At 44.3% G+C, this 15,440-nt stretch overlaps 2 protein-coding genes across 11 annotated transcripts in view; both read left to right on the forward strand.

Annotated features, from left to right (window-relative positions):
• The window catches only part of UBE4B (ubiquitination factor E4B), a 56,327-nt gene extending 52,998 nt beyond the window's left edge, over window positions 1-3,329 (forward strand). For both annotated transcript variants that reach the window (XM_058161131.1, XM_058161133.1), the window contains 3 exons: window positions 1,648-1,822; window positions 2,178-2,324; window positions 2,958-3,329. In XM_058161131.1, coding sequence (XP_058017114.1) covers window positions 1,648-1,822; window positions 2,178-2,324; window positions 2,958-3,019 — 384 coding nt within the window. In that variant the 3' untranslated portion in view covers window positions 3,020-3,329. The remainder of the gene's footprint in view (window positions 1-1,647; window positions 1,823-2,177; window positions 2,325-2,957) is intronic.
• Window positions 3,330-7,923: 4,594 nt separating this feature from the next.
• KIF1B (kinesin family member 1B) overlaps window positions 7,924-15,440 on the forward strand; it is a 134,208-nt gene continuing 126,691 nt past the window's right edge. For 8 of the 9 annotated variants that reach the window (XM_058161268.1, XM_058161274.1, XM_058161272.1 and 5 more), the window contains exons 1-2: window positions 7,924-8,134; window positions 14,794-14,968. In XM_058161268.1, the coding sequence (XP_058017251.1) occupies window positions 14,863-14,968 (106 nt within the window). In that variant the 5' untranslated portion in view covers window positions 7,924-8,134; window positions 14,794-14,862. Of the gene's footprint in view, window positions 8,135-10,458; window positions 10,555-14,793; window positions 14,969-15,440 lie in introns of all 9 variants that reach the window. The other variant, XM_058161269.1, reaches the window with a different exon arrangement.

Here is a 15,440-nt window from a genome sequence, read left to right on the forward strand (position 1 = left end):
GCTGCTCTTGCCTTCTGGCAGCTCTTCTCATGCATGCATTAGGAATAGGCTCCTCCTGTTCCTCTGCCTCACTACTGTCAGCCTCTGGAGGCTCCGGAGTCCACACCTCACTCCCCGATGGCCCTGGCTCCATCTCTGCCTCCGACGCAGAGCCCTCATCCGGGCCTTCCCCAGCCTCCAGGACTGGCCCATGCTCTTCCTCAACCTCATTGCTGCCCAACTCCGCAGGCTGCTGGCGAACCACGACATGTCTCTAGCGTGTGCTGAAATGCTGGCAAACAGCTACGCCTTTCCTCCTGGGGGTGGCGCGCACAACTCCCATCGAAAACAACACATTCCTGGCCCCTCAGGTAGATGCTGAATTGTCAGAAATTGGAGTTGTTGGGTGATGGTTACACCAGTGATCTTTCCCTTTGCATTCTCTCCAGAACAGCAAGTTAAAACAAGAATGAATATAAGGCATTTGGAGTGGTTTACTTCAGCGTAGTAAAATATCTAGGAGGAAGAACAGCGCCCTCAAGGCAGTGCGTCTTTCTGACTGTACAATACGGGCAAGAGTTCAGATTTGTGGTTAGAAAGCTAGACTTCCAAGACAGAATCCAAAATACAAAAATGGGATCTGTTCTAGCATTTGGCCTGCTCTTGAAAAAGCATCTGATTGCAGAAAAGTAAACAGTTTTCAAGATCGATATAGCCAATCAGTTAAACTTGATCTATTTAGATATATTTAGTCGGCTTTAAACACTTAAATTAATCTAAATAAAATCATTTTGGTTTCCTTGGGACCAGATTTTTTTTTTAAAAAAAATAGTGTCTGTATTTTATTGTATGTATTTATAAAAATTTTAAACTAAACCAGTCCTTCAGAGAGTGTGTGATTCCGTTAACAATTCCTCTACGTTTTTCTGGCCAGGCAGTTTGGGTGTGGCTGATACTTTATGAATGTCCCCCCCCCACCCCTCTTCAAATCTCTGCTGCCACGTAACGTAATGGGGTGAAGTCCTGTTACTTGTCTCAGCTTCTGCTAACTTAGCAAATGCAAATAGAAAAAATAGGGACCACCTATGGTGGGAAGGGAACAGCGTTCCATGGGCCTTTGGCATTGAGTCATGCCGGCCACATGACCACGGAGACGTCTTCAGACAGCGCTGGCTCTTCGTCTTTGAAGCGGAGATGAGCACCGCCCTCTAAAGTCGGGAACGACTAGCACATATGTGCGAGGGGAACCTTTACCTTCACCTATAAAAATTGTGCTAGTCGTGTACAGTTTTCTCCTTAGTTGTTGCTCAATGAGGGGATTGATTTCTGCTTGATTGTTCATCGGGGGTTAATCCCTGCTTATCTGGATTGTAGAGAGGAGGCATTCTGAACTTTTGGTTTCCTTCTTAGCTTTGTAATTGCCTCTTTGGAACAGTGTGTAAATGTGGTTTATCTCAATGTGTCCATTGATGGCTAATTGTCTGAACACCAAATTTCCAGGAGTTTTTGGATTTAGCTTAGTCTAAGACGCTCACAATTTCCCCACTGAAACTGGCTGAGTCTGTCCGTGCGTCGAGAGATTGAGTTGTCATCGTGTCTTCTGACTACCGAGTTGTTTGTTCCATTGGTCTGGTGGGCTTTGACGAGCCTTTGTGGTTGGCTTTGCAGAGGTCTTACAGCAAGGAGCTATTTGAGGAGGTGATTTCGAAGATGAGGAAAGCCGGCATCAAGTCGACCATAGCGATAGAAAAATTCAAGCTGCTCGCGGAGAAAGTGGACGAAATCGTTGCCAAGAACGCCCGCGCCGAAATAGACTACAGTGATGCTCCAGATGAATTCCGAGGTAAGTCGAGTCCTTGTCGGGATGTAATGGTCTAATTTCCAATGAATAAAAGAAGGCGGTGTAATTTTTAACCAGTTGTTTAAATCAGCTTCCCCATCCTTTGGGGCACCAGGGACCGGTTCTGCCGAGAAAGGTTTTTCCGCGGACCGGAGGTGAAGTGGTTTCGTGTGCTGCTTGCATCCCATGGATGTGTCTTCACTTTGCGCAGCCCGGTTTCTGGCATGCTGCGGCCCGGTGCTGGTCTACGAACCTGGGCTGGGGATCCTTGATTTAAATCCTATGCGGGTGTGGTCCACTTTATTTGTTGAGCTTCGACCTTTAAAACTCGGTTGACAAGTTGCTTGTCTCTCTTCAGATCCACTCATGGATACCTTAATGAGTGACCCGGTCCGGTTGCCATCGGGCACCATCATGGATCGCTCCGTCATTTTGCGGCACCTCCTCAACTCCTCCACGGATCCCTTCAATCGCCAGACACTAACCGAAAATATGCTGGAGCCAGGTAGTTGGGGAGAGAGTGGGGCTTTCGAACCCATAGCCTAGCGCAATTTTGAAATCTCTTATGATCTTGGGGTATTCTCCCAAGCTTGTTGGAGACCTCTCACAAACCAGCTCGATTACATCATCAGCGCATAGGGGGAGTGGTATATGTGAATCATTCCTCCTCCCTGCAGTGTATTTTTTTTTTTAAAAAAATTCATTTCTTGGAGTTTAAGGGTTCTGTGTCAGGTTTCCAAGTAACACGCACATAGCAGTCAAAACTCCCAAGGGAGTTGGATTCCTCAAAGAATATTGGATATGTTATATTGGAACGAGCTGGTGAAAACCGACACTGAATGTTCCCGCGGTTTTCAGCTAATGAAAATTTCTTTCACTTTCTCCAAACAATCAGTCCTGGTCCAATCAGGATACAGTCCAGTTGCTAAATGACGACTCCTAGACACCTGGTGGCGATGTCCTTGGTTCCCAAGAAAAAGTATTTTATTTTGGCTACAGCGCCCCAGCTATCTCTACTTCCCCCTCCCTTTCCCACAACTCCACTTGTGGCAGCACTGAAGCCCTAAAATGGCCACAGCCAGCTCAGCTTCAGGGTTGACCTTCTGCCCCCCCCCCCTTACTTCCTTTTTTTTTTTAGTGCCTGAGCTGAAAGAGCAAATCCAAGCTTGGATGAGGGACAAGCAGCACCCGGATCACTGAGGTCACCCCGCTGGCAGCGCACGCCGAGGTCAACTGCGGAGAGCAAGGCAGCAGATCGAGGCGAGGGTTAATGCCAAAACCGTGGGGAGTTGAAGCCGAGTTTGGGGCAACCCGCAGTGCCTGCTGCTGCCGCCACCACAAAGGACCGTGGGACCTCCTGGGCGAGGCGAAGGGGAAAGAGGCACCACACCGCCAAACGCAGCTTAACTCTCTTGTACATAACTTTTAAGCGACACATCGGCAGTCGATAGCATTGTGGGTGGGATTCAGTTAGCAAGTTCCTTTTCTTTCTTTCTTTTTTTTTTTTTTGTGTTCTGAAAAAACAAAACAAAAACGAGACTCCTCCATTTCATCGTTGGGGTTCATAAACGGCCGAGTTCGGTTTAGCCAACGACGCGGAATCGGGGCGGCACAGCCCTCGGGGGTGTGTGTTTGTGTGTGTGTGTGCGTGCGTGTTTTTTTTTTTAAAAAAAAACCAATATATTGCCAGATCTCCGTTAATTTGATAGTGGTTGGAACTTTGAACATTTTGCTGCTAAAGGTAACACCCCCCCCCAAAAAAAACACCCCTTTTCATTTCTCTCGTCACCTCTGCCTGCACGATCCCGCCTTGCGGTTTCTGTTTATTTTTATTTTCTCCTTAATGTTGAAGAAAAACCTTCGCTGTATATGGAAAAGATGACTTCTGATGTCCTACGGAGGACGTAATTTTGAGAAAAGCAAATGTGCCTGCGAGGAGTATTAAAAGGGGGGAGGGATGTGCGGGGAGGGGATCATATTTTTCTATTAGAAAGCTTTTTTTTTTTATATTAAATTTAATTTGGTAAGTCCACCCCCAAGAAAATTCACAATCCAGTTGCCAATTTCATTCCCCCGCCTCCCCCCCACTTTGTTGACACGTTGAAATTTTAACGTTGTTTGACGTGTCCCTTTATGTTTCGAGGAGAGACTTCATACCCCCTTATGCTGTTGTTGTTATTATTATTATTATTTTTAAGGTTGGTTTTTCTTCAGAGCCTTGTATGATAAATCGAAACAACTGCCGCAAAGGAATTAAGAGTGGAAGACGGGGGGGGGGGGGTTCATTGACTTAAAAGATATATAGAGAGAGCTATAAATAAATATATATATATATATATATATATACATACATACATATATATATAAATAAAAATCTTTTAAAGGCAGAGATCTTATAAGATGAACGGTAATGATTCTCTGTCTTTTAAAAGTGCTTCTCTTGGGGGAAATGAGGGTTGGGGGGGTGTATGGAAAGGAGATTGTTTTATTCTCGGCGCCTCCCGAGTCGAAGCCGACGGATTCATTTTTATGTTGCGTACCAGTTTTATATCCATGGCTTGGCCTTACCAAAGCAAAAAGGGTGCAGGAAAAAAAAATGTAGACTTGCTTTTTTTAAAAAAAGAAACTATATAAAAAAGATGAAACATTTTTGTATGACTGCCCTCTGCTTAAAAAAGATACTTGAATGTCCTTTTTGAAAAGGATCCGAAACCACAGTGTTTTAAAAAAACAACAACAACGAAACGAAACAAATTAAGCCTGAAAAGAAAATGTTTTTCTTTTCTTTTTCTTTTCTGCTGACGGTTTCCTCTGTTCAATTCCTAATTCTTGAAGAACAAATAAATGATGATACACATTCACAAGAACTTTTTTCCCCTTCCCCCCTCTGGCTCCTTTCTGTATTTTGGGCGGGCTTCTTAAATCAAAATTACAAATACTTTGTGCAGCATACATAGGGCGTGATTTTCATCCAAGGATTTGGTTGCTTGAAGTGGTGCGGTGGCCTAGAAGGTGGAGCTCTCGCCCTCGCAATCAGGAGTCTGTGAGTTCGATCCTAAGTAAGAAGCAGATATTTCTCTCTCTTGGGCACACTGAGAATGTATCTGCTGAACAAAACTCCGCATTGGCAACAGGATGGGCAGCCGGCCAGTAAAACACTCTTCTAGCTCCATTCAGTTGCTGAGACTCTATCCTCGCAAGGGATTATGGCGTCATTAAAAAAAGATGGTGATGATTTGCTTGTCTGCTTATGAGGGGGGATGTCTCATTTTTTTAATGAGACAAACGTAGCTATTGCTTCTTTGGTTGTCTTATTCAGAGGGAAAAGTAATAGGACAAATCAGCATTTATCTCCAATAAATCGAGAGCTGTGGCTTGTTATAGAAAAACATGGGCTGTCACTGAATAACAAGTGGTTCTAATGGGTCAAGCCCAATATTTCATCTCTTAGACCAGGGGTCCCCAACCCCTGGCCCACTACCTGGCTGAGGCCTGTTCAGTGTAATGCATGAGTGCAAATTCGCATGCGTGCAAATCTCTTGTGCGAGCGGCAGCTGCTTGCCCTCGCACACGGCAATTTCCCTCCCGTGATCGGTGGCCACTTTGCACGCGCGCAGGCCATTCACACAAATGGACGGCGCACCAAGCCAGAAAGTTTGAGGACTGCCTGTCTTAGGCCAAAAAAAATAGGTTTCTCTGAATTGTTAAACTGGGTCAGAAAAATGGCATTTTTTGCAGGATTCAGTCAGTCGGTCACCAGGATCGAAGGTTTATTTCAAGCTTCCGGGCTCATACCCATCATGTCTCTCCGTCTCTCCAGAATATGCACACTAAGGCTTTTTTATCTTCCATTTTTTTTTTTTTTTGCACAAAATGAGTTTGAAATGTGTGTCATTCACGCAGAGCCGATGCTCTCCACCCACAGATCAGCTCTATAACTCTGGAGAAGTTGGCCCTATAATGCTGTATATAATAAGCCAAAATTACCTCATAACTATAATATAATAAGCCAAAACTACCTCATGAATTTAGCCCCCTGGGTAACAAATTTAAAGATTTTCTGCTGGCAAATTAAGCTGTTGTAGGCTGCATCACTGACAGGATTAATCCATATGGACTCAATTTGTGATATAATTCGGGGTTTAGCCTCAACAATCCCCGTCTCTGCTGTTTACTTGTCTGGATCTTTTATTCAGCGTATGGCGTATCGTACATCAACTAGCAATATAAACATTTCACCCAGATTAGTAAAACACAATATGTTAAAAAGGTTTTATGTTCAAATGTCTAAGTCTTTTAACCCTTGGAAACACAGCACTGTTTTATGTTTTGTTTAACCCATTTGTATTTTACTCAGTGTGTAAGTCAGCTCTTTGTTGGGGGGGGGGAGGTTTTTGAAACTTTTAAGTAGGTACTTTTAAGAATAACAACAGAAGGACAAAAGAGGCATAGAAATTAAACCATTTTAGGACAAGTGGCTGCCACAAATCAATAGTGGGAATAAAATAGAAACGCAGATAAAATACTTAAAGATAAGTCAACTCTAGCTTGAGGTTACTGTTCAAAGAAAAATCCCTGAGGCTGTGCCAGCAATTCCGTAAGATAGATAGTCCTCGACTTACAACCACAGTTGAGCGCACACAGTTCCCAACTGGTCAGCAAGGCCGTTAAGTGAGGTTTGCCCCCTTTTACAACCTATTTTTGGCCACTACTGTTAAAACAAATCACTGCAGCTGAGTGAATCACATGGTCATTAAGTGAATCCAGCTTCTCCCATTGACTTTGTCTGTGACGGTTACAAGTAGTGATCCCAGGACCCGGCGCAACCGTCATTAAGTCCATGCCAGTTGCCAGGTGCCTGAATTTTGGTCGCATGACCACGGGAACGCTGTAAGTGTGAGAACCGGTCGTAAAGTCCCTTTTTTCAGTGTCATTGAAGCTCCAAATGATGACTAAATCAGGGGTCTTCAACCTGGGCGACTTTAAGCTTGGAGGACTTCAACTCCCAGAATTCCCTAGCCAGCAAAGCCAAGCCAAGCCAAGCTGGCTGGGGAATTCTGGGAGTTGAAGTCCTCCAGGCTTAAAAGTTGCCAAGGTTGGAGACCCCTGGACTAAATGAAGGGTTGTAAAGTAGAGGATTACCTATATTTATATATAAAATAAGGGACCATGCAAACATCCCAAAGGTTTTATTTTTTCACAGCAAAATTTAAATTTGGATGAGGTATTTCATAGGAGGAGAGAGGGGGGGGGAAACCCTTTTTTCCCTACAGATCCTCTCAAATTGCACATTCGCAATCTCTCATTTTGATGCATTTTGTGTAATCCCATCCCATAATAAAACCGGGATGAGGGAATGTAAGAGTTCGCGATTGTGACACAAGGCACTTTCTGCATTCGGACGTTCGTTGCGCGCTTTACCAAAGCAGACCGGCGATTGTCAAACTTTAATTTGACGACACCGTGTTTTTGTTTTTTTAATTTTAATATGTTGTGTTTCTCTCCTTCGTCGCTTTCGTCACGGCTGGCGTTAATTGACCTGAATCAATTCCCAAAGGGCTCAGTCACTCAGCCTTCCCACAATCCTCAGCGCCTCCCAGAGAGAGATTAAATCTGAGGGAGGTTAAAAAAAAAAAGAGCCAAAAAGGCCGCGTCGCTCCCCTTTTATACCCCGCTAGGTCAATTCGCCACCCTCGAATTTGTCCTTCCGCGCGAGCCCTCTCCCCCCCCCCAAGAGGTATTCCTGCGCCGCCGGCTTAAAAGAATCCCAAGGAGAATCCCCCGAGAACTGTGAAAGCGGAGCTAAGCGCATCCCCTTCTTCGAACGCTCATTGGCTGCCTTCGCGGGCTCACGTCCCGCCCGCTTCATTCGGGATTGGCTGAGAGGCGCTCCGAGATTGGCAGAAGCGGAGGCGCCCCCTCCGCCTTTTACTGAGCCTTTCCGTCACGGATGGACAAAAGCGGCCGGCCTATCAGCGACGGTGCCGGCGGCTTCGCTCGGAAGGCGGGCGGCCCTCTTCCGCCTCTGATTGGACGGCCGCCGCGAGAAAGGGGCGGGGCCCGCAGCCGGTGGGAGTGAGGGGTGGGGGGGGAAGCGGCTCCATCGCTTTCCCTTGTCAGTAGAGCGGCGGCGACGGTGCTGTCAAGGCGGTTCGGTCGTCCGCGCGGGGCCTTCGCTCCTTTCTCGCCGTCCCGGAATGGGGCTCGGCGGCGGCTTCTTCCCCGCTAGCTGCCTCGCCGGTCGTGACCCCCCGGGAAGCCTCTAGGGTTGTTTTTTTTTTTTGCCGGTGCCGCTCCGCCCTTCACCGCACTGAGGTAAAAAAAAAAAAAGCGCGAGCTTAAAACGGTGGGGGGGGGAGAGTACGCCCGAGCGCGTCACGTGACCTGAGGAGAAGCTGTTTGGGCGGGGCTGTCTCAGCCACCTGCTCACCCTACCTTCCCCAACCTGGCGCCCTCCGGGGCTGCAACGCCCATCTTCCGGGGATGATGATGATGATGGTGGTGGGGTGGGTGGATGGGTGTCGGAATCCGATCTCTCCGTTCCCAGCCGCCTCCTCCTCCTCCTCCTCCTCCTCCTCCATGGACCATTGATGGCGAGGTGGGCCTGGATGGAAAGAAGGAACTACCCAGGGAGGCCATCATGGGTTCCTTCCTTCATTTATCCCCCTTTTTTCCACATCCCTCCTTTGTTTTTTTTTCCCCCCTCCGTCTCTTTAAAACTCTTCCCCTCCCTTTCACCCCCTCCCCTCCCCCCCCATCAAGATGCCTCTCTCCCAAAGGGAAAGCAAATTATGTTTGGCTTTTTAAAAAAAGCAAAAAAAAAAAGCAATATCCCAGTAAGAGGAGAGAATGGAGGAGGGACAGGGTGGATTTTCCTCCCCTGGAGGTGTGGGAGATGGCTGCTGTGGGATTATGGGAGTTGTAGTCCAGGCCTGGGCCTGGGACTCCTCCCATGTGTCAGATCTCAAGAGCAAAACCTATAAGAAGAAGAATAGTAATAGTAATAATAATAGTATTATTATTATTAGTATAATTATAATATTAGTATTATTAGTATATTATTATTAGTATAATAGTATTATTATTATTATTAATAATAATAATAATACCAGTCAGTGGTATTTGTGATGTATTTTTGAATGTTCCGTTGACTGAGTTTCATTTTTAATGAATCAAGTCAATAATAATAAATAAACTGGACTCCTTTGGCAGCCTCTTTCATCTTGGCAGGGTGCAATAAATTCAATACTAACGGGCGGCCGTGTTATTTTGGTACTTCTAAATTTTGGGTAGATAACGATTACTGTGAAATAAAAAATCCGATCGTAGTCATGACGAACAGCGATCGAGCGTTTTGGAAAGCTGCCGTTTATTGTATGAGTTCTACACCCAGGCGTGAGAACGGGAAGAAATAGGGTGTATCTCAAAAATGGTGCTAGTCCTTAGTAAGGTTAGGAGCCCTAGTTAGGAGCTCTCCTTGGTATGTGCTGTGCTTGTTTTGTTTCCTGGCCTGTGGGCTTTGAAAAACCTGCAGTCGGCTGAAGGGTTTTAGAGGTTAGCTTGGAAAACTCTTAGGGACATGGCACTGGTAAATTGGGGGTAAATTGGTGGGTGTATGACCCCCCCCATATAATCCATGTATTCAGCTGTATACAGATTCAGCCAAATTGGTACAACTGCATTTACTTGTGTGCAGGTTTGCAGATGTTATAAAGGCATTTGCATCGGAGTTCTTTTACTTTCTTATTAGTCCATTTCGAATAATAGGCTGCCTCTGTTTATGGGTCAGGATCTGTGTGTGCTGCACACACACACACACATTCATGCCCTACCAGCAATTTCCTTCCATAAGCTTTTTCCACTTTGTTCAGTGTAGGAGGAAGCCTGTTTTCTGAATTCCTTTTCTTCTCAAGGAGTCTGGTGTTTTATCCCCCAACCGGTCAATTCCAGTTGTAGATTCCTCACAGGTTTTTTTTTTTGGGAGGGGGCTTTGCCCTCCCCTTACCCACATTCCTTTTCTCCACTTCATGTTTCCCCTAGATACTTTTTTTCTGCAGCTAAGGCGAGATGTTGTGGCAGCCTGCTTTTTTTTTTTTTAAATGTTGGCACAGGGAGCTTCCCAAACCAGCGAAATGGGACCCTCTCCCCACCCTTCCTCCCCCTCTCTTGAGTTTTGGTTAGAGTTCCAAGCTTACTCCCTGACACACTCAAATCAACATCTGTCAGTCGAACAGAGACTTTGGGATTGGGGAATTAAGAAGAAGTTCTTAACGAGTTTTCTGAATGGAGGCCTCTGCCTTCAGCACCTGGTCTTCTGTTTCCTTGGATGTTGGAAGGCTCTGCTCTGGATTGGGCCCATCCCTCCTAATCGATTATTCCCATCTGACATCTTTTCTCCTTGAGCCACAGTGCTGCGGCCTAAACTCCATCTCATCTCAGAATCAGGGTGGGGTTTGAGACTGATTTCCTTCCCCCACCCTCTCCTTCAAGTTGACCAGTCTGACTTGAGCCTGATTTTTGGGGGAACACTGTCTCTTCCCTCTCCCCACCCATCCCCTCGCTTTTTGCTTAAAACTATTTCAGCCCTAAAGATAGATGCTTCACCTATTTGTTTTGTTATGTGTCCTCCCTTCCTCTAGACAGTATCCAGCACAGCACAATTACAGAGGCAGCCATATTGGGATTATGAGCTGACGGTCTTGCAGGAGGTCCGTCAGAGATAGGATGGCAGGAGGGTAAGAACCACCAGATGAGTAGCTCAGTGAAAATGCTCCCTGGAATTTGGGAAGACTTTTGTCACCCCTGGCTTGTCTTTTCACTCCTTGCTGCTGCTCGTTCGTCGTTCGTCGGGAATTGTATAGGGTGGGGTTTAGGGGCTCTCCCTCCAAGCTGTATGTTTGTTATAGTCCTGGAATTAGATCTCTCCATTTGAATCTAAGCTATTTCAGCTTTCTTCGGATCCCTCTCTTATTATTTTCTCTGAGCCTTGCCAGGTTTCCTCCCTCAGAGCAGAATACTGTGAATTTTTCTTCTTCCATTTATTGTGTTTCTTTTGTGACTACAGTTACAGAAAGAGGAATGAAAGGTATTTTAAACCTGTTGTCGGATACCTTTAGATGTAAAATTCCACTAATTTCATTGGGAATACCTTTGGATAGACCCACACTCGCTTGGCTTTGTAACGCTCTTGTTTCCATAGCAGTGTAAGCTTTACAAAAACATGGATTTTTGTGATGGATGCCAAACTTGACAGCGTTCATATTACTTGCTATTGCTCCTTTCATTTACGCTGAAATATTTAGCAGCCTAACTCAATACGACGGAAGGGCACTTCTGCTGATCAAAGGACATAAAACTTCTAACAAGCCAACTTCACAAAGAGATCACTGTCTGCTTCTGTTATCGTCATTGTCCTGGTGCTGTGTTGGGACTCTTTCATAAAGCACCCTCCCCCCATCTTCTTTCTGCCCCTTTGTTAGTCCTTTGCATATTCGCTGGGGTGTGTGTGTGTGTGAGTGTGTGAACTATAAAAACCAGGCTTCCTGGATAGGCTCCACTTTTGTAGAGCTTCCTTAAGATCCCTGCCTGTAAGCCTGAGGGAGAGTTCACTTTCTCCATTCGCATGACAGCCTGGCTCAGAGCAACCCTCGATTAATCCAGGGAGAACCACAGGTTATTATGGGGACTGATTCTAGTTCAGAAATGCTCAGGGTTGCATGATACTCTGCCTCTTTAAATCTCCCAGTTAAGCAACTTACACAAATCCAGTCATTTGAATTGATTTGACAGGACAGTTGTAATCTGTCACCAGTTAATTCCACCATCATACGTGCCTTTAGACATGTCTCAAAGATGTTTTTTTTTTCCCTTGAAAAGGCAACTGGACTGATTTTTTTTTTCCTTGAGGAAGAAGAAGGAGGAAATGCTTCACTTGTCATCCAAAGAAGCTTCATCAGTTCTGATGGCGAAACGATGGAATAGAACTGATGAAGTTTCTTGAACGTGAAGCAAAACATCATCATCTTTCTCAACAGTCCAGTTGCCCTTTTGAAGGAAAAAAAAAGCACCTTTGAGACAACTATGACCTAACTGAGAATCTCCACAGGCATTTGCCTTTAGATATGTTTGTATTTTATTATTTTTGCTGTGTAACAGGTCTTTAGGATAGTTTTATGAACGCTATAATTATATGACTTCTTTAGAGGAAGCTTGTATTAGCCAATTACCTCGTTGATAGAGATTCTGGAATTGTCATCTGAGATCTCTGGACTCCCTATAGTTTGTCAGTCAGCTATGGTTTGAAAGCAAGAGAAAAGTCACATTTCCTTCAAACTTGACTGACTCTTTTTGGTGGCGCTTGAGCGAGAAGGAACCCAGTGCTTAAACCTGAGGTGCAGCTAAGCCAGAAAGCATAATAATTTGCGGATATTTCAACTATTTTTTGATTATTTAAAGGTGGGCGTGTGTGGAAAAAAGTGCCTGTTTTCACACCCTAAGAGAGAAATGTCTTGGATCAGTAAAGAGTATTTGGTTAGCTTAGGGCTTAGATTCAAAAACATTTTTTTTGGTCTTATTTAGGTTTTGGGGATGTATTTCTGCGATTCATTTTCTTGTTTTTAATTCCAGTTTGTTTCCTTGAGAATGACCCCTAAATTTGTATTTCCCAACTTGAAACTTTTCTGCATAAGGGGACTCCCGTTTTTTGAATTCTTTCCAAATATGACCTGATGCTGGTGTTATCATATTTGAGAAAGCTTCTCAGGGGTTCCCCTACCCCTAATTCACTTTACCCCCAATTCAGTGTGCTCTTTTTGCAGGCAAAACCCACAAAGGGTGGCAGCTAGATTTCTTGCAGCTTAATTTACATGAAGCTTATTTACATAAAACTTTTGGAAGGGGAAAGGGGGAGAGGCTGCCTAGAGATTTTTAGACTACTCAGTGAAACAAGAGTTGAGTTCACCCCAACCCCATGCGTGAAACAATGCATTCCCAACTAAACAGAAGAGCCACTTATGTCCTGATTGGTACATGGACTCCACAAATGATGGTGTTTTTCTTCTCACAACCTAGATCCTTGAGTTTGGACCGAAGGCTGGAGAGGAAACTAATAAAGAAAAACTGGTTTCTCCTCCTCCACCTGCTTTACTAACATAGTTACTATGCGCATATCTGTTTTATTTTTTATTTTTTTATTTATTATTTTGATTTTTATACCGCCCTTCTCCCGAAGGACTCAGGGCGGTGTACAGGCAAAAATAAAACAAGCAATACAAATGCAAATGTAAAGTAGCCTTGTTCTAGCATAGAGCCAGGAATAAGACAGAGAGCAATCAGGTAACAGTAGGTAACAGTAACAGAGTTGGAAGGGACCTTGGAGGTCATCTAGTCCAACCCCCTGCTCACGCAGGAGACCTGTACTAGGGATTCGAACCGCCGAACTGCCGACCTTTCTGATTGACAAGCTGAGTGCCTTAGCCACTGAGTCACCTAAAACTGGGGCAAAAGTATATTGATCACAATTGCGTTACAGCTGTGAAACAGTCCCAATTTTGCCAAATCTGCTTTTCCTAACCTGCCGCCTTCCAAAGTAAAGGTTATCTCAATCTTTCATATTTTAAATCACTTCCTTTGAGAAAGAACCTTGGTTCTGCTATTAATGCCTTTCTGCATTCTTTTATAGGCATTTTAGGACTGTAATTGATCGTTTCTGCTAAGGCTTCCATGTTTGATTCAAGCTTCAGTGGCTGATTTGGCATCCTGTCTAGACTGCTGTTGAGAACCGCTGGATTTGGGCTGCTTTGGCCGCTGTAGAAATGATATATGGGTTCTTGAGTAGGTGGCGGGAGGCCGTTGCTACAGAGCTGTGGTTCACAGCTTCTGCCAGCCTCTGGACCCCGCACCAGACTTTGGGTTGCCCGTAGAGCGCCACATGCCAAAAATGGGTGGGGCCAGTTACATTTGGGGAGGAACTTCAGGCATTTTAAGAGACGGAGGCCTTAAATGGCTGCAAAGCTTCAAGCTCTACTTTCTGGCCTTTATCTTGCTTTTTAAGAGCATCCATAAGAATGCTCTCTGCATCAAGAGCATCGATGCAGACACCATTCTATTGACATGCAGGATGGCAGCAGGTTTCCTGTATACATTCTGGAATATTTGATATTGTAAGGCTACGCGTCCGGCTCTTTTTGCCCTGGCCTGTCCCACCAAAAAATCTACAATAAATAAGCACCTACAAATCTTCCAGTATTGTTTTGGTGATCTATTCGGATATGTATGCTTTGAAAAATAAACAACTCCGTGTTTGTTTTTCATGCAAGGAGCAATGGTAGAACTTAAAAGATATTGATCATGCCTGTTAACTAAAAAGATACAGACCATTATCAGTCAACACAATGAACAAATAAAGCTGGTGCAGGATACTGTACGCTATTTTAAACCTCTGTTTTGCTTTTATATCCGATACCACATCAGCTGTTTTGAAATGCCTTGGGAAGACATTTCCATTTGCCCGTATATATTCCACTTTCCCTTCCAGCTAAACCTTTGCGAAGGGAGAATGTAATGGTTTAGTTTGATTTTCTGCAGCATTGTTGTCTATTGCAGGACATAGGAATGTCCAAGGAGAAAGACTAACATGAAATCCAGAGGTATTGCATAGGCTTTTTGTCTTTTTTTTTTTTGAGCAAATCCCTAGAGATGTGTTGGATTCTTTTATACTTGCCACTCATACCAATTAAATGAACAAGCTGTACAGAAAAGGGTATCTTTTTAAAGCTGACTGAATCATGAGCGATGTCACTCATCAAAGCTTTTTTTCTCTCTCAGCTTGGTAAAGGAGCAGTGTGAATAATCTCCCTGTTTTACATGCTGAGGAAAATGTTATTTGTGTGTGTGTGTATCAAACATGCTTGGTTATAATAAACGGCTGTTTATCTGATATGTATTTGAAAATCGCTTTTCTTTCCTTTTAAAAGCTAACACTAGAAGAAACTGCGGAAGTCCCTGAAACCTAATTTCTGGAGTGCACACAAGAGACCATCAAAATGTCAGGAGCTTCTGTAAAAGTAGCTGTTCGGGTCAGACCTTTTAATTCCCGAGAGACCAGCAAAGAGTCCAAATGCATCATCCAAATGCAAGGAAATTCGACCAGTAAGTCATGCTTAATTTTCTAATTACAGCGGCTTTCCTTTCACTGGGACTCAGTAAATCGTTGGTATCACATATATATAGATAATGTCATTAACAATTATTCAAAACAACTTTTTCTTTTTTTTGTGGCAGTCTTGTATTGTCCTTTTTGTTGTTGTTGTTGTTGTTGCTCTGGAAGTATTACCTCTTACCTGGCAGCATTTTTACTGATGTGTAATCATCTAGAAATGAGTGGCAAACAATCACACATGCTTCAGGGACTTCCTTGTCATTAGCAAGGTTACTTGACCATCTTGTGCAAGTTCCTTTTTGGAAGTAGCTGGATGACGAGTACACGAGGTATTCTGGGCAACAAGATTTGCTGGCCTGGGCATTTTTGATGCTATTTTGTTGCTTGTAAGCTTAGCGTTCAGGATGTCCTTCTGTTCTTTTTTGCCATCTGCCAGTTGAAAGCCTAGGCTTGATGTGACCC

The sequence above is a fragment of the Ahaetulla prasina genome, chromosome 18, assembly GCF_028640845.1.
Source record: "Ahaetulla prasina isolate Xishuangbanna chromosome 18, ASM2864084v1, whole genome shotgun sequence".
NCBI lineage: Eukaryota > Metazoa > Chordata > Lepidosauria > Squamata > Colubridae > Ahaetulla > Ahaetulla prasina.